The following is a 25,071-nucleotide window of genomic DNA, read 5'->3' on the forward strand; positions in this document are numbered from 1 at the left end:
AAGTGTGTACCTCCAGGAAGCTAAAACAGGGTTCTAACCCTACAATTCCCTTTCTGATTGGTCTCTTAGAGACTTATGATGCCAGAAGGTCTGCCAACATAGATCCTTCTAATCCAGATGGGAACATGCCCCCCTTAGAGGGAACCCTTGGGGACCCTGACCTCCAAAACAATTGAACAGTTAGTGAAGGAGAGGAGGAGGATCAGGAAGTGTCAGGGGATGAGGCAGACAAGGGTCAGGTAGAAGTCAGTAGACTCACCAGGACCAACTTAAGTAGGCATGAGAATGGATTTGGGGGACCCCCAGGGCCACTCTCAGGCAGACTTAACATTGGGAATGGACGAGTTAGGTCTCTATCCAGAGGTTCTAACAGATCCATTCGAACCAATGGCTCTCAGACCTCTTCTCACAGAGGGATGACATCCCCTCAGAGAAGAGAGCATGAAGCAAAGATGAGGGAAGTCAATCTGAGGATTGAAAGGGAAGAACTTGCCCTGGCCAAAGAAAGACTTGCCTTTGCTAGAGAGCAGAAATTGAGTGGGGTAGATCCCACTGGTGGCAGCAGTTTACCTCGAGAGAAGGACAGGAGTTTAGACACTAGACACCTGAGTAAGATAGCGCCCCCCTTTAAACAAGTGGATGATATCCACAAATGGATAACTGCTTTGGAGAGGGCCTGCACTGTCCAGTGCGTCCCCCAGAGTCAGTGGGCAGCTGTCTTGTGGCTCTCCTTTGAAGGCAAAGGTAGAGATAAGCTCCTCACTACTAGAGCTGAGGATGCTAACAATTACCAAGTCCTGAAAAATACACTGATAGATGGGTTTGGCCTAACCACTGAGCAGTACAGGTTGCTGTTCAGGGATACCCAGAAAACTCAGTCTCAGGATTGGTCTGACTTTGGGGATTGTGCCACTAAGGCTTTGGAGGGCTGGTTGCTGGGCGGTAAGGTTACTGATTATACAGGATTGTACAATCTGATCATGAGGGAACAGATTTTAAACAATTGTCAGAACCAGTTGTTGCATCAGCACCTTGTTGACTCGGATCTGACCTCTCCCCAAGAATTGGGAAAGAAGGCAGGCAGATGGGTCAGAACAAGGGTTAAGCAGAACCAGGGTGGTCAGAAGAAAGCAGACCAGAAGGGTAATAATAAGGGTGAACAAAATGACCAGAAGTCTTCGACAGGCCCCCAACAAACCAAAGAGGGTGGGGGTCAGGCTTCACAGCAGAAAAAGAAGACTCAAGAAGGCCAGTCTAAAAGGTGGTGCCAATACTGTAAAAGTAAAACTCACTGGTTTAGTGAGTGCACCAAGAAAGGAGGGCAAACTCCTACCACTGCAGCCCCTAAGGCACCTGCACCCCTTAGTACAGTCAGCAGTGGTAGTGCACCTCCCAAGGTATTAGTTGGGTTAACCTTGGGATCTGAGGGGTATGACAACTTAGTTGGCACACTCACTCAGGCTGTCCTTGTCTGTACAGGGGATATGGATATGTCCCCTGATGCAAGTCCCCATACTTTGGGCAAATACAGGCAGACACCTTTTATAAATGGAAAGATGGCTCAGGCCTATAGGGACACTTGTGCCAGTGTCACAATGGTGACACCTAACTTTGTGGACCCTGGACAGATCATACTAGGTACAGACTACCTAGTGACCAATGCCAGCAATGTCACTACCTACCATAGTATGGCAATTGTGGCTTTCTCCTGGGGAGGGGTAAGTGGCCAAAAGAAGGTTGTGGTTAGTTCAGACCTCCCAGTTGAATGTTTGTTGGGCAATGATTTGGAGTCATCACTATGGTCAGAAGTGGAGCAGAGGACTCACATGGAAATGTTAGGTGTGCCAGCACATGTCCTTGCTGTGACTAGGTCACAGGCCAGAAGATGCCCCACTGAACAGGTGCTGGATCCTGGAACAATGGACCAGACACCTTCCAAGAAGAAGAGCAGTAGGGTTAAGGCAGTGCCTTCCCCCTTGCCCCAGGTTGTGGATCAAGTCTTAGAGGAGGCTGACATCAAAGAGCTGAGGGAAACTGAGCCTAAAGAACTTGAGCCTGATCAGGTTGAGTTTCTGGGTTCAGGGGGACCCTCCAGAGAAGACCTGGGGAAGGCACAGTTAGACTGCCCTTCTCTTGAATCCCTCAGACAGCAGGCTGCTGCTGAGGCTGCAGGGAACGCCACAGGTACCCACAAGGTATACTGGGATGATGGACTCCTGTACTCTGAAGCAAGAGACCCCAAACCTGGTGCAACCAGGAGGCTGGTCATCCCCTTGTCACAGAGAGGTTTCCTTCTTACCTTGGCCCATGAGATTCCCCTTGCAGGACACTTAGGCCAGACAAAGACTTGGGACAGGCTTGTCTCACACTTTCACTGGCCTCACATGAATGAAGATACCAAGGAGTTTTGTCGCTCCTGTGTCACTTGCCAAGCCAATAGTAAGTCAGGTGGCACAACAAAGGCCCCCCTTATACCAATGCCTGTGGTGGGGGTGCCCTTTGAAAGAGTGGGGATTGACATTGTTGGTCCAATGGAACCCCAGACAGCATCAGGGCACACATTTATACTGGTGGTGGTGGACCATGCCACCAAGTATCCTGAAGCTATTCCCCTTAGGACCACTACAGCACCTGTTGTGGCAAGAGCCCTAGTTGGAGTGTTCTCCAGAGTGGGCTTCCCTAAGGAGGTTGTCTCTGACAGAGGTGCAAACTTCATGTCAGGATATCGGACTGCTATGTGGAAGGAATGTGGTGTCAACTACAAGTTCACCACACCCTATCATCCACAATACAATGGGCTTGTTGAAAGGTTCAACAGGACCCTAACAGGGATGATTCATGGACTACCTGAAAAGCTTAGGCGTAGATGGGATGTCCTGATTCCCTGCCTTTTGTTTGCTTATAGAGAAGTCCCACAGAAGGGGGTTGGCTACAGCCCTTTTGAACTTTTGTATGGACATCCTGTAAGAGGACCCCTGTGTTTGGTGAAGGAAGGATGGGAGGAACCTCTCAAAAAGCCTGCAACCAACATAGTGGACTATGTACTTGGTCTCCGCTCCAGGATGGCTGAGTACATGGAAAAGGCTTCTAAAAACCTTGAGGCTAGCCAAGAACTCCAAAAAGCTTGGCATGACCAAAAGGCTGTCCTGACTGTGTACAAGCCTGGACAGAAGGTGTGGGTGTTGGAGCCAGTGGCACCAGCAGCACTCAAAGACAAATGGTCTGGGCCCCACACAATCATTGAGCAAAAGGGAGAGGACACCTACCTGGTGGACCTTGGAACTCCCAGGAGCCCCCTCAGGGTGCTCCATGTGAATAGGCTCAAGGCATATGTCGCCAGGAAGGACATGAGCTTGCTCATGGCCACAGATGAGGGACAGGAGGAGGAGAGTGACCCTCTCCCAGACCTGCTCACTCAGAACCCTGATGATGGGTCAGTAGATGGTGTTGTCTTTTGTGGCAGCCTCTCTGAACATCAGCAAAAGGATTGCAAACAAGTTCTTCAATCCTTTAGACATATGTTCTCTCTGACACCCAGTCAAACCAATTGGTGTACCCATGAAGTTGACACTGGTGACAGCCTGCCAGTTAAGAGTAAAATCTACAGGCAGCCTGATCATGTCAGAGACTGCATCAAATCTGAAGTGCAGAAAATGTTGGAGCTGGAAGTCATTGAGCCCTCAGATAGCCCTTGGGCTAGTCCAGTAGTTCTAGTGCCAAAGCCTCACACCCAGGGTGGTAAGAAAGAGATGAGGTTTTGCGTAGACTACAGAGGCCTTAATGCAGTCACTAAGACTGATGCCCACCCAATACCAAGGGCAGATGAACTTATAGATAGATTGGCTTCTGCCAACTACTTAAGCACATTTGACCTGACAGCTGGGTATTGGCAAATCAGGTTAGCTGAGGATGCCAAGCCCAAGACAGCATTTTCTACCCCTGGTGGGGATTATCAGTTTGTGGTAATGCCCTTTGGTTTGAAAAATGCACCTGCCACCTTCCAAAGGCTGGTGAATCAAGTTCTCACTGGGCTGGATGACTTCTGTGCAGCATATCTGGATGATATAGCTGTCTTTAGTTCCACCTGGGAGGATCACCTGGTCCACCTGAGGAAAGTGTTAGAGGCACTGCAAGCAGCAGGTCTCACTATCAAGGCCACAGAGTGCCAGATAGGGCAGACACAGGTTGTATACCTGGGCCACCTTGTAGGTGGAGGCCAGGTTCAGCCACTGGAGAGCAAGATACAATCCATCAAGGATTGGTCTCCTCCAACCACCCAGACTCCGGTTCGAGCTTTCTTGGGCCTGACTGGTTACTACAGGAAATTTGTCAGAAATTATGGATCAATTGTGACTCCATTTAATGACCTGACAAGCAAAAAGATGCCAAAGAAAGTTCAGTGGACAGCAGGCTGTCAAAAGGCATTCGATGACCTAAAGCAGGCCATGTGCACAGCCCCTATCCTAAAGAGTCCAGACTACTCCAAACCATTCATTGTCCAAACAGATGCTTCTGAGTTGGGTGTGGGAGCTGTTCTATCTCAGCTGAATTTTGATGGTCATGACCAGCCCATTGCTTTTATTAGCAGAAGGCTGACCCCCAGAGAGAAGAATTGGTCAGCTATTGAGAGGGAGGCCTTTGCTGTGGTTTGGGCCCTAAAGAAACTGAGGCCATACTTGTTTGGCACTCATTTCAAAATTCAGACCGACCATAAGCCCCTCTTGTGGCTAAATCAGATGAAGGGTGAAAACCCCAAACTGCTTAGGTGGTCAATTTCCCTACAGGGGATGGATTTTACAGTGGAGCATATTTATTTATTTATTTATTTATTGAACTTGTATTGCGCACAGCTACCCGCAGTGGGTTTCCCGGCGCCAGGGACAGACTGGAGAAGAAAGCAACCTGGCACTGATAATGGCAATGCAGATGGGCTCTCCAGGTATTTCCACTTAGAGCAAGAAGACTCACCTGGTCAAGGTTAGTTTATTGTCCCAAAGTTTGGGGGGGGGGGGGGGTGGTCATGTAGGAGAGTAGGGTCTGCAATCCTATGATCACCCCAGATTTTTGCTTTTTGCTTCACTGGTTTACGACTTCTCTGGCTGTGGGCCTGCTAATCAGACCCACAGCCTTGCTGTTCTCTCACTAAATTGATGTGTACCTTAGGTGCATTTACCAATTGGTACTGGGCCACCTTATCAGACCCTGTAACTCAGGGCATAGGTGTACCCAGGGCCTACCAGGGGCTGCAGCATGTATTATGCCACCCCTGGCTGGCCATCTAAATCTGACACAACTGGCTGCACGACAGCTGGGGCAAAGTGGTGTAATCACCCTTTGATGTAGATATAGTATACCTATATCTAACCCTAAACTGGACACATGTATTCCTATCAGTCACTCCTATGGCAGGCCTTAACAATCCTGAAGGCAGAGTGCTTGGAATTATGTGAGATGGTGCTCTGGCATGAGCTGAGCCTGTCTGCAGCTTGCGGAACCAAGTCCTAATAGCTGTTCTATGATAACGCGTACCATATACTTATGCTGTGGGGTTTTAGGTTTAAACCTATAATAACTGATAAAACCCCACTGAAAGAAAAATAGCTCTAACCGGTGAAAAGATAAAAACAACGAAAAAACACCTGGACAACCACAAACTAAATGCCATTCAAAGAAAGGAAAAAGAGAGTGAAAGTGTCATTTTTTTCTTCCTGAAGGGGTGAATACAATGTAACTTTGTTATACACGCTTGCAGTAAGAAAGACTGGCTAACATTATTCTGCTTGAGTTTTGTTCTTTAGGGATGCCACTAAAATATTGTTTCTTCTTCCTTTTACTTTTTTCGGTCTTGTGGCCTTTGGTCTAAAGATGCAGAGTTTAGTTTCATATTTTTGGTCTAGTAGTAATCCTTTTATATACTATAGAGAATCAGGAAATATCAAACTCCTATTTGATATTTTGGCTGCATTTGATTCTTTCACTTATAGGTAAAATGGCTGGTTTCATAAAAATCTTTCCTAATATGTGTCATCACATTTACCCACATAGAATGGGTAAAAAATTCTTAACACATCAGACCATAGTTTCTAGTGGGTCAGTACTGATAGTAGGTGAATTGCCAACACCTCAGACTTTAAACATTCAATGCAAGGTATAGTGACAAGTATGTTTATCACCAAGCATCTGGGATAGTGGTGAAAACAAGACACCAGAGGTTATTTTCAAGTTCAAGATATTGTTTGTATTTGCAGTGATTCGGCTACGTTTATAAAAAAGTTGTGTGATGACCTGTCAAAATTGATACCGAGCTGAAGTGATTCCCTGTAGGAGATCCTTGCCACTTGTTAGATGGTATGCTGAAAGCATCTTTACAATCTTCAGAGTTAATGAGGGATGCTATTGACTTTTTATTCTGGTGCACTGTTTTCTTATGCACAGGAACTAAAACACAAATATTTATCATTTTGTGCTTTATGTGGCATCAAAGAAAGAGTCATTCCAACTGTGTCCCTTAGCTGATGGTTCTCAGCCCAAGGGGCTATGAATGCTGAGAGGGCCATTTCACAGAAGTTTACACAGGAAGGGAAGGGTGAGCACACATGACCCAAAGACTCACTGAAGAAGTATTGTATTGTGTACTACAATATGATTAATTTACAAAAATCTATTTTGACCTCATGTACACTATAAGTACACTGTCTATATACCATGTTCTTTCAGTGCAATAAGCAAGCAATAATAAAAGCAAAACGGTCCATAAAAACCACAAAAACCCTTTTTCAGCCACTTTTAGTGGCGCGAAAATGTGTAACCACTGATAACAACTGTTTTTTAAGATATTGAATACACTGAAAAAACCCCACCAGAATTTACCAAAAATAGAAACTGAAAACAGGAAAGCCTACATATACTCTTAATTGCATTATAATCCTCGCGGTTATTTGCTATCTTTGGTATCGCTTTATCAAAACATGTCGAGTAAGGTGTCATATGAATTGGAATACTAACCCCTCGCCAATTCTGGCGACTGGGTTAGCATTCCACCCTTCTAGAGGGACACGACATGTATGTAACTGTGAACCCCGGTTAAAGTTAACTCGAGCCTCAGCATCACAAAATGGATGCTGCCACCACAGACACAAGTCTGACCTCCTGCAGCTGGGAGTCCTTCCAGCGAGGGGAGCTTGGACAAAGGGTTTCCTGTCAGGGGCGGTGCTAGCACCATCCCAGACAGGGTTTTGTGTATCCTAGGTAGGCAGGGCTGAATAGGAAGGTGACTGCAAGTGGCACCCCGGTGCTCACCGTGCATCTGCCAGTTTGAACCAGTTCCAAGGGCACACCAGCCCCTGAGCTGGGGAAAGTCCGGCATGGGAGAGGGGTGTAACCACCCCCCTTCCTGGTCCCACCCATGGGCAGGACCTAGTCCCGTACCAGTCCCTTTCTTTAGTATAAAGGTGGGAGCAGGGACCCTTCCAAATTTGATCATCTTTGAATCCTGAAACTACTTACTACGAAAGGAACTCAAGACTTCTTCTCAAGATTTCTCCCTTGTGACTAAGGAGTAGTCACCCTGCATCTGCGGGCACCAACTAAGAACACTGCGGTTTGCTGCACGTCCTTCCTCCTGAATCCGACTGACCAGCACGACGAGACCCGGCTTCCCTGGCACCTCTGACCTCTACCTACATCATCAGCCCAGCTGAGATCCGTGGGTGTGACAAGACCTCAAGGGACCGGCCATCTTCAGAACTGCACGAAGCTTATCCAGCACGACCGCCAAGGGATCCTCGAGTGAGTGCTTTGGGGTTTTAGAAGCCCTAACCCTGAGCAGCTCCAGCACCGAAGTCCAGCCCCCCAGCATCCACGAGATCTGCGTGGGGCCCTTCTGCTCTTTGCTGCTCACCGCGTTGTCCGGCCACTTGCCTGCTGGCTTGTAGCCCTCTTGACGACGAACGGCGACACATCCAACGCTGGTCTGGTTGCTCCAGACTGGCCCTTGCTCCCCTCCAACAGATGAGCACCCCGGACCCTCCTGGTCCACTCCAGACGCCATTTTGAGTCCACCGCGTGGGCTTGCATTTGCCAAGAGTTGTTGCCCCAATCCTGGGTCCAGCGACGTCGACAGCAGATACCATCGTGGGACAGCTCGCACCTCCATCCTGGTCGCCGACAACGCCTCCTGGTCCGAGAGACTGCAGAGCCCAGCGTCGCCCACTCACCTGGTTGAGGTGACTTCGTCCGGTGCCATCCTGGTGCCCATCTAATCACTGGCTAGTGATTCAGAACTTGGTCCCCTCTGCTTGCAGGTACTCTTCATCACCGATCCAGGCTTGGGTCGCATCGAACTTCATCACTGGTCGCCTGCCAGCAACTTCTTCTTTCAGGCTCCATAGACTGCAACGAGGATTCCCGACGTCTTTTCAGCCCTATGCAGCCGCAGCCCCTGGGCTAGGTAACCTGAGCATTTCGGTGCTCCAGCATAGCTTAACTATCTATGTGTCCAGATCCTTTTTCCTTTCAGCTCTACCTAGTCGGATTTGTCCGATAACACTAACTTTACGAAATCTAGCATCCATAGACTTTGTCCCGCATCCCGCGTGAGAGTGCACACTCTGCACCCGATCTCCCTAGGCCTCCTGCTCGTAATCTGAAGGTTCAGTAGTCCAGTCCTAGCGATCCTAAAGCCTTTGAGACTAGTTACTTACCTGCTAGTATTTCGCATTCCACTTTTAGAGTATATGGTTTTCCGTGCCCCTCGGGCATTTGTGTAAATTGTGCGACTTTCAGAAATTCTTTAAGAGCTTTGTATTGTGCTTAGCTCCCTGTCCTCATAAAGAGTCCAGGGCTGTTGTGTTCTAAATAAATATACTTTTATTTTCATAACAACTTGTGTGGTGTCCTTTCACTTGGTGTTCAAGGGGTATATCTGATGGTATAACAGCTGGCTTAACACGCCCTCTAGAGTTTAGCCTAAAGACTGCTCTTGTCCATGCTACTAGGATAGCTGGTCTAAAGGTTGACTTACAACCAATCATCAATAAGGGTCGTTTGGAATGATACACAGTGATCACTAGAATAGTGAGCACTACATATCAGGCCAACTTCTCACAGAGAAGAGGACCAAAGAAGGACTGCCCTACTGCACCAAGGTCCAGCAAAAAGAAACTGCACTGACGAGGACTACAACTGCTGAACTTGGTCCCTAGCAAAGAAGAGGGGACTGTGCCTGCTATGTACTGCTCATGGAGCAGTTGTTTCCTGATTCCAGCAAAAGTAAGAAACTCCAAGGGTCAGTTGGCTGACTTCCTATTTGCAGCACAGGGCCACAACAGCTGAATAAGGCTGCTGGATCGAGTTGGTAGCCAACACCCTCAGACCACCGCTCCTTGCTGCCGTGCAGCACCAGGGACCAGGACCAGACGCTCAACATGCCCCCGAGTCTTCTGAACCCAGGAGAGTCGGAGTGCAGCTTCGCTCAGAAGGCGAGTTTTTGTCAAAAAAGTTATTTCGTTATGACCGTGATACAGTTTGACTGGTAGCACAGTGGGGACTAATATTCTACCAGGGTCAAGATGACTTTGAGGAAAGTCGACCCCTGTGGATAGGATCTCCTCACCAAGCCCGTGGACTGAGGAGTAGCCACAGGAAGCCAATTTCAACCAAATCGCATCCACAGCATCCTTAAGCATTTTCAGCATCCTGTATCCCTTGCATCAGGACCACTTCCATAGAAGTCCATGGCAAGAAGATAAAAGTGCCTGGAACTCACTGAAGTACTTTTTCTCCGACGTAACTACTTCAGAGTCCCGCTGACTGGCTCCCTATGAGAGTTGGTTGCCTAAAGTAACTTAAAGTAACTGCATTGATACTTATCCAAGCTTTTCTTGAAAACGTTTTTAAGTGTTAAATCTGTTGAATTAGCCAATGCTTGTTCGAGGTTTAGTAAAAAAAAAAAAAAAAAGGCTATTTACTGTACCATGTAAATGCTGTATATTCTGAACTCTCCAGAGGAACCTTTTTGTTGGTGAGCAAGAGTTGCCTTGGAAACTACAGCGTACAAAAGTGCTGACATTGTGCGTTCTTGGCAGTGGCGAATAGATCTAACCAAGGTTCTCCCCAATCTGAGACTTTGTGCCAACTCCAGATTGCAATGCCCATCGTGATCAGCTAGCCATTGATAGCTGAGTTAGTTCGCTCTGGCGTTCAGAGAGCCGCGATGTTGAACCCCTAGATAAATGCCCTGATGTTTCAGCATGTCCAGAGAAGCAGAGCCCCTTGACACAGGGCCCAAGAACACACCCCATTCTGTTTGTTGCAATACCACATGGAGGTGGTGTCGTCCGTTAACACCTGAACTAGCCTTCCCTTGATTAAAGGAAGTAAGGCTTTCAATGCCAGTCGGATCGCTTTCAGTTCCACCAGGTTTATGTGGAACTGAGGCACCGTGGAGATCAGTCCTTTGATTTCCACCTCTCTCAGATGACCACCCCAGCCGCGGAGTTATGCATCTGCCACAACAGTCAGCTCTGGGTGGAGATGGGTCTGCAGCTGACGCAACTGCGGTTCATCAGCCACCTCTGCAGAACTCTTGCAGTTCCGTCCGATATCTGGACTGGGTCAGAGAATTTTCCCTGATGCTGCGCGTACTGGGACTTCAGGTCCCACTGTAGACCCCCCCCCCCCCATATGCCAATGGGCATGTGTCACGAGCAGGAGTCCCTCAGGCCCAGCAGCCTCAGAGTCAGTCTCACTGAAATCCAGGACAGAGGCTGAAACATCGGAATCATAGCTTAAATATCCTAGACTCAAAATCCAGGAGGATAAGCCCGAACTGCACTGTGTCAAGAACAGCTCAGAATAAATGAAGTGCCTGAGAGGGAGTCTGGTGCAACTTTGGCACGTTTATAGTAAACCCCAGCGAATGCAGAAGGTCCGCCATAGTCTGGAGATGGGAGACGACTGCCTGGGGCAAACTCGCCTTCAAGAACCCATCATCGAGGTAGGGGAAGACTGGAACCCTTGATCTCCGTAAAGTGTGCTGCAACCACCATCATCACCTTGGTGAACATCCGAAGGGCGATGACAAGGCCAAAAAGGAGCACAGTGATCTGATAATGCTTATGGTCCACCATGAAGGAGTAGTTTCTGTCCTGTAACTCCAGTTCTGTAGCAGGGGTATCTCTGTTATAGTCATAATCTAGTGAATAGTCCCACCCATGTGCGTGGACCCCGGCAATCAAAAATAATCTCTTAAATTGTCAAAAAATGCAGAACTGCAAAGACACTTAAGAGAGAATTTAAAGACAAATAATGCAGCCTATATCCACAGGCTACACTGTCCAGTACTTCAACTAGAAATTCCACCAAAAAAACACACACACAGTACAGCCTGCCCAGTTTCCTCCATAGAGAAACTTGCCTCTACCAGTAAAAGCCTCTGGAATGATAGAGAGGAAGGCATGGACAGACAAGCCCCATAGGCTGCCATTATGTGGCTTAAATAGGATACTGTGCCTTTAAGAGAACTTTCCAGAACTTATCCCAGTTTCTCAGAATGCACAGCAGGTCCCTTTTACTTTCAGTACTATTTGAAGGCCTAACACGCCAGACCTGTAGCATTCCTTACATGAATATCTTTCTCCACCGGGGAGGAGGGCGGGCGCTTATGACTATAACAGAGATACCCCTACTACAGAACTGGAGTTACAGGACAGAAACTACTCCTTCTGTAGCAGGGGATCTCTGTGTATAGTCATAATGTAGTGAATAGAATGGCAAGCCCATCCCCAGACCAAAGCGGCGGTGGAGAGAAGAAAATTAACACCACTACTGTGCAAACAAATTTCGCAGCGAAGCCTGCCCAACCTGAGCGTCTGCCCTGGCGTCAGTGTCCAGGCAGTAATGCTTAGCAAAGGTATGGACCGACTTCCAAGTGGCCGCCTTGCAGATTTCTGCAATTGGAACGTTATGGAGCAAAGCTGTCGTGGCCGCTTTGCCCCTGGTGGAATGAGCCTTAGGTTTACCCCCTAAGGTCTTATTAGCTTTTTGGTAACACAACTGTATGCAGGACACAATCCACCTAGAGATGGATTGCTTAAAGGGAGCAAGACCCGTCCTGACCAATCCATAATTTATAAACAATTGGTCTGACCTACGAATATCTTTGGTTTTATCCAGATAAAATTTCAACACCCTCCTAACATCCAGGGAATGTAGAGACCTTTCCGCTGGAGATGAAGGATTCTGAAAAAACGTAGGCAAAGTTATGGTCTGGTTGACATGAAAATCAGAAATAACCTTGGGAAGAAATTTAGGGTGAGTACGCATAACAACCTTAGCAGCATGAAATACAGTATAAGTTTCTTGGCAAAACAACACCTGAATTTCACTCACCCTGCGGGCCGATATAATGGCCACGAGGAACGCCGCCTTCGAGGACAGGTGCTGCAACAAAGCCTTATGAATAGGTTCAAAACGCTCCTTCAACAACCTGGACAGCACCACATTCAATTCCCATGAAGGCGAAGGGAGCCTGACAGGAGGGAATACTTTCTTCAAGCCTTCCAGAAAATCTTTGATCACAGGGATCTGGAAGAAGGAAGTCTGTGAAGGGCATTTCCTGTAGGCAGTCAATGCAGCAAGATGAACCTTAATGGAATGAACATTAAGTCCTGACTGCGCCAAATGTAGAAGGTAAGGAAGGATGACATCTTCCTTGCACGTTGTCGGGTCATAGTTCTTGGACTTGCACCAGATACAGAACCTTTTCCACTTGTAAGCATAGGAAGTCCGAGTGGAAGGTCTCTTAGACTCCTTCAGTACTGTCCATGCAATCTTCGGGCAGATTTAAATGGCCATATTGCACTATCTCAGGAGTCATGCTGCCAAACTCAAAGACGAGAGGTTGGGGTGCAACATCTGCCCCCCGAACTTCGTGAGAAGGTCCGGCCTGCACGGCAGCCGTATGTGAGGAAGGAGAGACCGGTGAAGCAGGTCCGTGAACCACCACTGCCTGGGCCATTCCGGAGCAATGAATATCATCCGCGCCCTGGACCGGATCAGTTTGATGAGTACCGCCGGAATCAGGGGAATGGGCGGAAAAGCATACAGAAAGCTGTTCGACCAGTTGATCCATAGCGCATTCCCCAGCGTCCCCTGCTGGAAGTACCTTGAGGCGAAGTTTCGGCATTTGCTGTTTTCGACGGTGGCAAACAGATATACGTCTGGAGTCCCCCACCTTGCAAAGACTTCTCCTAGTACTTCGTCGTGTATGACCCATTTGTGGTTTTCCTGAATCAGTCTGCTCAGTGCATCCGCCTGAACATTCTGCACACATGGCAGATGGGTAGCCGTTATCGTCAGTCCTCTGGCCAGAAGCCAGTGCCAGATCGCCTGCGCCTCCTGCAACAGAGTGCGCGATCTCGAACCCCCCTGCTTGTTGAGGTAATACATCGTGGTCTTATTGTCCGTCTGTACAAGCAGAGAGTTGGTCTGAAAGGACGGATGAAAAGCCTTCAGTGCTAAGTGAACAGCTCTGAGTTCCAGGAAATTGATGTGATACGTGGCCTCCATCGGGGTCCACGTTCCTTGAATCTGTAAGTCTCCGGAGTGCGCCCCCCAACCGTGGAGAGAAGCATCCGTCACGACAGTCTGCGCTGGAATGTCCTTGTGGAATGGAACCCATCTGAGGAGATTCTCCGCTGAACACCACCACTTCAGAGACTGAAGAGCATGCAGAGACAGTCGTATCTTGTTGTCCCTAGATTCTTTCCTCTGATACCACTGGTCCTCCAAGCACTCTTGCAATGGTCTCATGTGCAGTCGTGCGTGTGGGTTAGGAAGATACAAGAGGCCATCGATCCCAGTAGAGAAGACACCGTCCTCACTGTTGTAGATGGGAGTGGTCATAAGAGCCTGAGCCTTCCGAAGGAGTGATAATCGTCGCTCCTCTGAAGGAGACACGCTTGCTGACAGCGTATTGGTGGAGGCTCCCAAGTACTGTATGCATTGGACCGGAGTTGGGACAGACTTGGACTGTTGATGTGCAACCTCAGCTTGTTCAAGAGAACGCACGTCTTCTGGAAGTGTGTTCGAGCTTCTGAGAAGGAGGAGGCCTTGATCAACCAATCGTCCAGGTACGGGTAGACGAACACCTTGTTCTTCCTCAGGTGTGCTGCTACCACCGCTATGCACTTCGAGAATGTTCTCGGCGCAGACTTTAGTCCGAATGGGAGTACTGTGTATTGATAATGATTGGTGCCGACTTGGAATCGCAGGAACTTCCTGTGTTTGTGTGCAATGGGCACATGGAAGTACGCATCCTGTAGGTCTATAGCACATAGCCAGTCTCCCTGTTGCAACTGAGGATAAATCTGATGCAACGACAGCATGCGAAACTTCTCTCTGCGAATCCACTTGTTTGCCTGTCGCAAGTCCAGAATGGGCCTGAACTTTTCTTGTCCTTCTTGCGAACCAGGAAGAACCGGGAGTACAGACCTCTTCCTCTCTGAGACAGAGGTACGTCTTCTATCGCCCTTTTCCTTAACAGGATATCGGCCTCCGCCTGGACCTCGCGCAGCTAAAACTGCGAGCTGACCGGTGGAATTGCTGGAGGCGGGCTGGTGAACCGAAGCTGTATCCATTGCAAACAATATTCAGCACCCACTTGTCCTGAGTAATTTTTCTCCACTCTGCCAGAAAAAATTGAACGCTTCCCCCCACCGGAGTGGGTAACGGATGCAGGGGAAGTAAGCGCTCAGGGCCTAGACTCGGCCGGGCCTTTGGTCGCTGGTGCCGACTGTTGGCCGCCTCTGCCTTTCTGGCGCTTCTGGAACGGCCTTCGGAACGGCTGCTGTTGTTGCTGCTGCTGTCCCGAAGCTTGGCCACGCCCGCTGCCCTGTCCACCGAACCGTCTCTGGAACAGGCGGTACGATTTCTTTGTCTCCTTGGGCTTTTCCAGACCCACAGCCGTGAGTGTTTCGGCCTCCGCCTTCATGCGGGCCATTTCGTCATCCGCATGTTTCCCAAATAGGATTTCGCCAGAGAATGGTAGATTGGCAACCCTTTGTTGTGCGTCAGGTTTTAGTGACGTGAGGCAGAGCCAGGCGTGTCGTCGTTGGTTAATCCCATGGCAGAAGCCATGTGCCCCCAAGAGGGAAGAATCGGCTGCAGCGCTGATGACCTGATTAGCCACCAACATCCCCTCATTTAACACCTCCTGGAAATCTTCTCTCTTGTCACGAGGCAGGTGTTCCACAAACTGCTGGAGGGATTCCCAGAGGGCACGGGCATAGCGCCCCAACCATGCCCTGGCACTCGCAGCCTTCATGGAGGTCGCCGACGTCCCACAAACCTTCCTCCCAGCCGAATCCAGCCATCTAGACTCTTTATCTGGAGGGACTGTGGATGACGGAGTGATGGCATGCTGTTTACGAGCCACCGTCACTATCACAGAGTCTGGAGGGGGTTCCACTCTTAGAAAAGCCGGATCAGAATCGGGAGCCCGGTATTTTTTCTGTAGTCTCGAGGGGGCCGCCTTAGTCACCGCCGGGGTGAGAAAAAGGTTCATGGCCGGATCCTCCAGGCCCGGTACCAGTGGCAATAATGGACGAGACAGATGTTTCTGGTGCAGCGTCTCGAAGATTACCGATGTCTTGGGCGTGGGCACCGTCAACGAGATGCCCAATTTTGCTGCACCTCTTAACATCAACCGGTGACACCCTTGTCTCCGGTGACCCCGACAAAGTCGGAGAGTAGTCCCTGGTCCCTGAGGACCTCGTATGGGAACGAGACCTGCGCCTCCTATGGCGTTGTCTCGACCGCGTGGATGACCTGTTGCGCGATCGTTCCCTCCTCCTGGAACGAGAGCGCAACCTCCCAGTTCGTGGGCGCTCCGCAGGTTTCCGTGGAGGCGTCTTCCATGGCCTATCCTGGGGTTTCGGTTTAGGCGTCCCCATAGGTGGTGTAGGAAGTGGGGGCAGTGACACCGACCTTGGAGGAGGAACAGGAGGTATCTCCGACCGAGGAGCTGGCCCATGAGGCAGAAGCGGTGGTGGTGGTTGTCCTGAGGGAGGAAGTGGTGGAAGCGGAGGGTTGATGGGAGGATCTCCTTAGGTACAGGAGACTTCTTCGGGGGAGGGGACAGCGAACCAGCCCATCCAGTAGGTGATCGCCGTCTCCGGCGCCCTCCACCAGACCCAGCGTGACTTCTGGCGCCAGAACTCCTTCTGCGCCGCTTAGGCGAGTTGGAACAACTCCGAGACGCCGATCTCTTCCTTCTCGATGCTGAGCGTCGCTTTTCCGGCGTCGAACGTCGCCTCCGGTGTCGAACGGCGCCTCCGCGACGTCGACCGCTTCTCCTCCTTGACGCCGAACGCCGCCTCCGCGACTTCGAACGTTCAATCTTCGACGATGAGCGTCGACTCCTCCTTGACTCCGACTGCTTTCTTGAGGTCCTCGACGTCGAGGATCCCCTCGACGCCGACCGTCTTCTCGACGGCGACCGGCTGTGTCGCCTCGATGGCGAGCGCCGACGCCTATCGCTCCTTCTACGACGCCGATAGCTCGACGCTGAAGTCGATGACGAAGAAGCCGTCGACGGTGGTCTCGACGGCGGCCTACCCAGGCCCTTCGACGTCGATCCTTCACCCCGTCTCGACCTGGAGCCCCGGGGAGATGGGGAAAACACTGTTGTCATCCCTCTCGACGTCGCCGTTGATGCAATCGACGCGGACGGAGACTGGGACCGTTTGCTGGTCTTCCTGCCTCTGGGGAGCCCCCCAGAGGCCAGCAGAGGCAGAGGGATCCTTCCCAGCCTGCCCAGACCCACCTGCAGCCTGCAGTCGTCTCTCCTCTAGGCCTTGAAGCCTAATCTTCAGCCTTTCCCTCAGGGTCCGTGCTGAAAGGTTCTGACAGATGTCACATTCTTCAGGGACATATGCTTCAGGGAGACAGATAATGCAGACGTCGTGTGGATCAGTCTTGGACTTCTTCCTTCCACATGCTGAGCACTTGTCGAAAAGAGCAGGCATTTTAGAGCCCTAAAAAGCCTGAACAAATACACAGGAGTGAAGGGAAACACCAAGATATAACAACTGAAAACACTTTTAACCAAAAAGTGCACAAAAATCCAATAAACCTTTGAAAAAGGGAGAGCTCAATGCATCAAGGTCCTGTTAGCAGGAGCCGGAAAAAAGAACTGAAAGTAAAAGGGACCTGCTGTGCATTCTGGGATACTGGGAGAAGTTCTGGAAAGTTCTCTTAAAGGCACAGTATCCTATTTAAGCCACATAATGGCAGCCTATGGGGCGTGTCTGTCCATGCCTTCCTCTCTATCATTCCAGAGGCTTTTACTGGTAGAGGCAAGTTTCTCTATGGAAGAAACTGGGCAGGCTGTGCTGTGTGTGTGTTTTTTTTGGCGGAATTTCTAGTTGAAGTACTGGACAGTGTAGCCTGTGGATATAGGCTGCATTATTTGTCTTTAAATTCTCTCTTAAGTGTCTTTGCAGTTCTGTATTTTTTGACAATTTAAGAAATTATTTTTGATTGCCGGGGTCCACGCACATGGGCGGGACTATTCACTAGATTATGACTATAACAGAGATCCCCTGCTACAGAACTGCAGGTAACATTTTGTGGTCGGGCAAAACGGGAATGTGGATGTAGGCGTCCTGTAAGTCCAACGCTCCCATCCAGCATCCCGGGCTATGGCAGATAAAACGTGAGCTAACGTGAGCCTCTTGAACTTCTTCTTCAGAAAGAAGTTGAGAGGGTGCAGGTCAAAAATACAGTGGAAGCCTCAGTCTTTCTTGGACACTAGAAAGTAGCAGGAATAACAGCCACAAACTACTTCTGGTGTCTGCACCCTCTTGATGGCTCTTTTGGCCAACGGAGGCTGAACATCCTGACAGAGAAGAGAGAATTTCCTCCATCAGCCAGTCTGAGGATGGTTGCATGCGTGGCGGGATTTTTAGCAATGGGAGTAACTCCGCTAAATAATTTATACCCACTTGTCCGATTGGACTGCCAGAGGGGCAGGTGATGATGGATCCTCCAACTGGGTACCCATGATGTCACAACGGCAAACTAAAGTGGGTGTGAGGCTGCGGCTGTCCGTGTGGGGAGAGGGGATGTTCCCACAAGTGCTGTGGGAACGGCACCCGTGGCCACATAAGGACTGGGTAGCCTCTTAGCCTTGATGGCTGGGCAGAAATGGACACGGTTGGTATCCCCTACCATATGCACAGAAAGAGTAAAAGGCAGAACGGAGTTGGCCTGGGGCCATGGAGGTGCTCAAGGACCTGGCAGTAGCCCGGCGGTCCTTAAGGCACTCCAGAGCTGAATCTGCCTGCTCTGGGAAGAGATGGTGCCATCAAAGGGCATTTTTCATAAGGGATGTCTGGACATCCCCTGAAAAGCTAGCAGATTTCCGCCAGGCATGGAGTCTGAGTGCCACTCCTAGTGAGTCGGCTGTATCCAGTCTAGAGTGAATGGTGACCTATGCAGTGTCTCTACCATCTACTACAGCCTATGCCAATATGGTTAGGGCCTTCTGTGGGACCATGGGCAGCACTTTCACAACCGAATCCTAAACCGTGTGGGTGTTTCGTCCCGAAAAAGGCATGCAGTGTTAACCGACTGAAGTGCAAGGCTGGTGGAAGAGAACATCCACTTGCCAAAGGTGTCTAGCCTCTTGGATTCCCTCCGGCGATGTGCCATGAAACACGCTAGACTTGAGCTTGGATGTGGAGGCATGGACAATCGGGCTCTCTGGGTTAAGGTCCTGGGTGATGAAAGCTGGGTCCCCAGGAGTGGGGTTGATGGCAGCAGGCAATTGTCCTGGGCACAGGCGTCCCAGTGCAGACATTGGGCCAAGCCTGAGCAGGAATTCAGTGAGGGCTTCATTGAAAGGGAGGGTAAGTTCTGAGGGGACGGCTAAAGTTTGAAGCATCTCTGTCAAGACTTTTATCTTGACTGCCACCAAGGGCAGCGTAAGTTCTAGGATTTCAGGTGCCCTCCTCAGCACTATGGGAAATTAAGCCACTTCCTCTGTAGCCACACTAGGAGGAGAGACCAGGATAGTGTCCGGGGAGGTGTCCAGACAACTGGCACCTGCCAGTTCTTCACACCAGTTGTCCTCAGTCTCATCACGGAGATTGGTATAACCATAAGGATCCTCATATCGTCCCCAATCAAACTCTTCTTCAGGAATAGAACTAGAAACCCAGTTAGGACACACCAATATAGGCAAAAAAGAACTACGGTCACTGGGAGCTGATGTGTCCCGCATATGCGTTCAAGAGTATCTCCGGCAAAAAAAAATCAGTGTCCCATATGATCCAAGCATGGATTTCAGAAGACTATTCCTACCCTTACTTGGACAGGTTGCCGAAGCAGCACTTAAGAAGAGAGGTTTTAAAACTGAGAATGGGTATAAATCCCTGTTATGAAAACACCAGGGTTAAAAATGTCATGATAAATAGTAATGGCAATTGCATATGTACGCTAGGTACCCCCTGTGATATTACTCATATCTTATTAGACTGTATGATGATTCTTGATATATGTAAGGAGATTTTTTGGCCCGTTATTAAAAAAATACAGGACTATGAATAGGAAGCAAGCTGCAGATCTCCTGGTGGGGATGATAAATCTGGATATAGCCTGCGCTTTGGGGAAATACATGAGTAGAGTTAGGGGGTTTCTCCAGAGTACAGAGGTATAGGCGTATGTTAACAAGATTGCACCTTAATGTATGTATTGAGATTGGAAGGCCTGGTTACATATATTTATTCATGTTTACCCTTGTGATTTTAACAACCTAGGAGGATACTGTTTATTAACAAAGTTGTCTGGGTTGTCCTCCGGGAAAAAACTGAATAGCAATTTTACAAATTTTTTCTATTCTGTGTTTTCATAAAGTTTTATAAATGTATAGTGTATACTTTTATGGTTGTAACAATCCAAATAAAGTTTTAATGACTGACTGAAAAACTCTTCTTCAGCCTTGTCGAAAAAAGGAGGCACTGGATTCGACATCGGGTGACAGCGATCTGGCTCCGTATCAGGGGCAGGTATGATTATCGGGTCAGCACTGCCATGTGGCATCTGCAGCACCGGGAATGACCTTGCTGGAACAGGTACTAGAGAAGGTTGAGGTCTTGGCAACGGAGTGATTCCAGATCCATGGAGCCGGACTAGCGCCGAGGGCGGACTCGCCAGTGTAAATCCAGTGGTGGCACCTGTTGAACCCATGGGGCCTGAAGGCGCTCCAGAGGAGTTTGCCTGCCCAAAAATCAGATGCATGACCTCATGAAATTGTGGAGGTGGGTGGGAGTCGCTCCGGCTCCAGGAAACTCAGAGAAGTGAGGAGCGGACCAAGAGGCAGGTTCTCTGTGAGAGCTGGGCCTAGAGTGACATTGTTCCCATGCCTCATCTGAAGATTTGGACCAGCGCAGCGAATTGAAAGAGGGCTGCCACTTTTTTGATTACTTGGTCTTCTTGTGGGACTTAACCGACAACTTCGAGCATGATGATGAGTGCCTGAAATGACTCAGTGAACGGGCCTGGTACCTTCTTCGCAACTAGGACTTGGAGCATCGTGGAGGCGACCGGTGCTGGGAGTATAGGAACTTTAAGGAGCACTCCCTCAGTGGCTTGGGTGTCATGGTTCAGCAGTCCTCACAAGTCTTAGAGTCGTGGTCTGGCTCCAAGCACCAAAGACAAACCAGATGGGAATCTGTTCACAGACATCTGTCTGTGACAAGAACCACAGGATTTAACCTCACCGTTTTTTGAGGGACATCATATCCACACTGGGAGACAAAGTTTTGAAAAAAGGCTCAACAAAATGTCGGAAAAAATCAGTCAAAAATTGCCTGGCAGTAACTCTCTCCAGATCTGCTCTGACTAGTGCGGAAAGAATAGCACTGTTGTCAGAACACTTTGATAGCATCTTTATAGGCACCACGCATGTCACTTTCAGCTCGGACAACACGGACGTGGAGCCAAATGCTGCAAACTACCAACAGGTACAGGTAAAGCTTGATAAGTTTCCGGATCCAGTCTGATGCCTGGGGATTATTCTAAGGTAAGCAATCTGCAGCTAGAAGTCAGATGAAGGAAAATGTTTCAAAAACATGATGTCACAAAGTGGCTGCTTTTAGCACTCAACTTTTAATGAGACTCCATTCTTCTGGTTAGAGAAATACATTGAAGCAATAGATAGCTTACTTTGTCCTAAGTCTGGAGGATCCACAGAGGAGCCCATCCATTCTTCCACTCGTGGCATTTCTTGCTCCTTTTCATGTTTACAGTAGTCAGCCATCCATGAAGTCTTAGTGTTAACATACTGCTCTGAAATGATAGTTTAATGACAACAAATATAAAACATCCATCATTGCAAATCAATTTTTTTTACAGGCCATAATACTGGGTACATTTATGGAACTAATTCAACCGAGAGGTTAAAAATAAATGTTCCCCATGGACATACTTTTCATAATATTTGCACACTAAGTCACCACAGATATTCACCAACCGACAAACACTATCGCACTGTATCAGATTACCACTCCACAAAGGATGTTTAAGGCACTTATAAAAAAAACACATCACATCAAATTTAACAAAAGTTCAAGCGTCGACGTTTAAAAAAAAAAAATCCAAATGAAACCAAAGATGAAAGCGAAGGACCGGAACAGACGGCAACCATGAGCAACCAAGCTATGGATAAGCGTTCCGGCAACAATTTAATTCTGGATGCTAAGAGAATCGCCTTAAATTGAAAGGGTGCGATATTATTAGAAGTGAATTCCCTGATGAACAGTGGGAAGCACCATGAAAGGATATATCAGAGAGCTATAGAGAATGTTGAAATAACTGTGGATCAACAAGAAAAATATCGTATTGAAGCAACAGTCTACTGAGTGCGTTTGCACCGGTATTTTAAGAAACAATTATATGTGTTTTTTTTAATAACGGAAAAGATTACATCAAACCTTTTGTCCTAAAGAAGGAGGTTTGATTGAGGACACACCACCAAAACACGTCGAGGCTTAATCTTTAGTTAAATTTGATGTGAGACAGCAGCAACACATTAACAGGAAATCAATTTCCCTGAGGAGCACTGTCTACTATCTCAAATTACCTGTGATAAGACAAATATACCTGTCTCAATATATTCCTTTCCAGGATATTGATTGTAGAGTGAATTTGTATTACTATGACACATACTGGTTTTAATATGTTTTGCATTTTTTTAATAATTGTTTGTTGTATATTTTTTATGATTCATCGTGATATTGTCAAATTAAATATGTTTATAAGTGCTTTAAACATCCTGTGTGGAGTGGTAATCTGATACAGTGTGATAGAGTTTGTCGGTTGGTAAATATCAGTTGTGACAGTGTGCAAATATTATGAAAAGTATGTCCATGGGGAACATTTATTTATAACCTTTCGGTTTATTGGTGCTCTGTCCCTTTGGAACACACGAGCCCCTCTCCTTGTTTTTCAAGACTAAATCAACCGAGAACGTATTTTTTATAACATATTCTTAAATACAAACAACCCACTTCAGTCTGGTTTTATCATAAAACAATCCACAGAAACCATTTTTGACTTGTCTACAAACTCTCTCCCACCACCCTCCATATTCACGTCCCCCAATCTTGTTCAGTCTCTACTTGTATAAATCTTGGAAGAAATATATCTGAATATACTCCTAAAAACAATGTCAACATTAGATATAATAAGTAAAGTCTTCTCCAGGTTTCCTATCTTGCACACCAAACATACCCCGTGTCCTGGCTTTTGGCTAGCTCTGTGCCAACATATACCTGTGTCAAACATCTAAGGCTCCATTCCCAGCATCCTTCATTTTCCTGAACTCCCCAGAAAACAACATTGCCTACGTTGTATTGGCTTTCCACTTCTTTGCAAATTATGGCACTAATTTCACCCTCTTCCCTTCAGCAAATTAATCCCAACTTTCACTGAAAACTCCCTTTCTCCTACTGCTCCTGGATAATCATCCATCGTTTCATGCTCAAACTGACTGAGATTATTTCCTTGGACTCATAAGGTCCTACAGAACCATGCCATCTTGTGTACTTGTGACTCAATTGTCTGAAATGTTTGACCCTGCATCGATTTGGAAAGGGACAATACCAACAACTAAAAATCTACAAGCTCTGCAAAACCATATCTTCCACAAAGCTAACAATCAGATTATTGCACTAGTCTTCAAGTCTTTTTGATTACCTAATCATTGTTTGTCTCCTTCCAAGGCATCAAGAATTCTTCATGTTTTACATGAATCTTGTTTAATCTTCCATTTTCTACAGCAGTATACTCAAATGCTATCAGAATGGCGGTTTCAAGATCTATCATAGACTACTGTAAAATTCCAAACCCATCTGCAACAATTTGAGAAATTAGGTAATTTTCCATCCTGGAACACTCGTGTACATTAAATCTCAGCACAACCCACGTCCTAGACTCTTTAACATGGAGGCTCAAACACAACACTTTGTGACTTTCTGGGCAATGTCCAGGCTTTGCAACAAGAAAAAGAAGAATAGCAACACAGAGATCCCCCATGATCACACTGCAAGTCAGAAAAAAAGAGGAAAGATGGTGTTAATTGGGAAGTCCTAAATAAGGTAACAAAGGACGACTGTGCTCATAAACAACAGGCTCTCAAGAGGCAAATCTTTATTCTGAATAAATAACAACCAGGGTATGCATGAAACATAGATAATAAAATTAATGTTGTAAGGCATGTGAAATAAAGCAATTGGAGGACCACAAAGTAACAGTGAAACACTGTAATTTCCTCACCCATAATTTCGGTTAGAGATACTGTTTGTAAAAGGTCCATATAACCTGATGTGGATTCAGCAACCTGGTTTCAGACCAGATAGGGACATGGACTATGGATTCCGTCCTATTTATCCATATGAGACAATCGGAAGCTCCAGTGGACAAAAAGAGGGTTGTTGTGCTACTTCCTTGATAGAACATCAGTATTTGACACAGTAGACCACTAGACTTCTTCAGAGGCACCACTATCCTGGAATATTGAGCAATGCACTGCACTTGATTGCCTCCTACCCCAGAGACAGGAAATGTATGATATTCCTACTTCCTTTCAAATCAGCTCCTCACATCTACGCTGTTGAGTTCCCTAAATATCCACTATCTCCGCTCTCTTAATCAGTGTCTACCTCACTACTTTATTAGACCTGATCAAATACTCCAATCTCCTATGGGAGTTATCCTAAAAATGGATAGGCCACATGCCTTACATGAATCTGAACTGGATGAATGCATCTGCACCAAAGATACATGAATAATAATAATCACCTGAAGCATAACCCCTTGAAAACGGTGATCATAACCTCTGAACAATGGCACAAACATCAAGCTATAGACATTTGCCAAAGAAACATGATGTCCCTTCAACCACATTCAGATAGATGAAAAAAATAGGACTGGTCATGGATTCAGCCCTCCTAGGTACTATGTTAACAAAGCCACATGAAGCACCTTTCACACCAAGAAAATCTTATGCCTGACATATCCATAACTTGTCTTGGATTCCAACAAAATCTGCAGGTCATTCTCACACCAGTGATATAAAGGCCACACAACATCAACAGCATCTAACTTGGCATGCCAGGATACATTATATGTAAACTACAACAAATTCATAATGCTGCAGTAAAACTACTCCTCCACCTACACCCCAGGTATAATTGACACCAATCCTACAAGGGTGACACTGGCTACCAGTAGCGTTAAGATATATATTCAAAGTACTATGCATGTATGTACAAAGCTTTATTTCGATATGAAATATCTTAAAAGCACATTTAAAGTTAAAATCACAATTCATTTAAGTTACACATAAGAGAGAAAAATCACTTTAACAATCAATTTTACAAAGGTGATAAAAATATATTAAACCAATAACAGCTTAGTAGAAAAGTTAAGAACTGAAAGCCATACAGAATCAGCATACATTTTTCAGTCTAAGCAACCATGCCCAGCTTAAAAATGTTGCCACCCCAC

The 25,071-nt window shown here is 47.4% G+C and overlaps 1 protein-coding gene across 2 annotated transcripts in view; it reads right to left on the bottom strand.

Moving 5' to 3' along the window:
- VPS13D (vacuolar protein sorting 13 homolog D) overlaps positions 1-25,071 on the bottom strand; it is a 2,754,556-nt gene that overhangs the window by 1,418,844 nt on the left and 1,310,641 nt on the right. For both annotated transcript variants that reach the window (XM_086921894.1, XM_086921893.1), the window contains exon 39: positions 21,229-21,351. In XM_086921894.1, coding sequence (XP_086778020.1) covers positions 21,229-21,351 — 123 coding nt within the window. The remainder of the gene's footprint in view (positions 1-21,228; positions 21,352-25,071) is intronic.

This window comes from Lissotriton vulgaris, chromosome 5 (genome assembly GCF_964263255.1).
Source record: "Lissotriton vulgaris chromosome 5, aLisVul1.2, whole genome shotgun sequence".
Classification (NCBI taxonomy): domain Eukaryota; kingdom Metazoa; phylum Chordata; class Amphibia; order Caudata; family Salamandridae; genus Lissotriton; species Lissotriton vulgaris.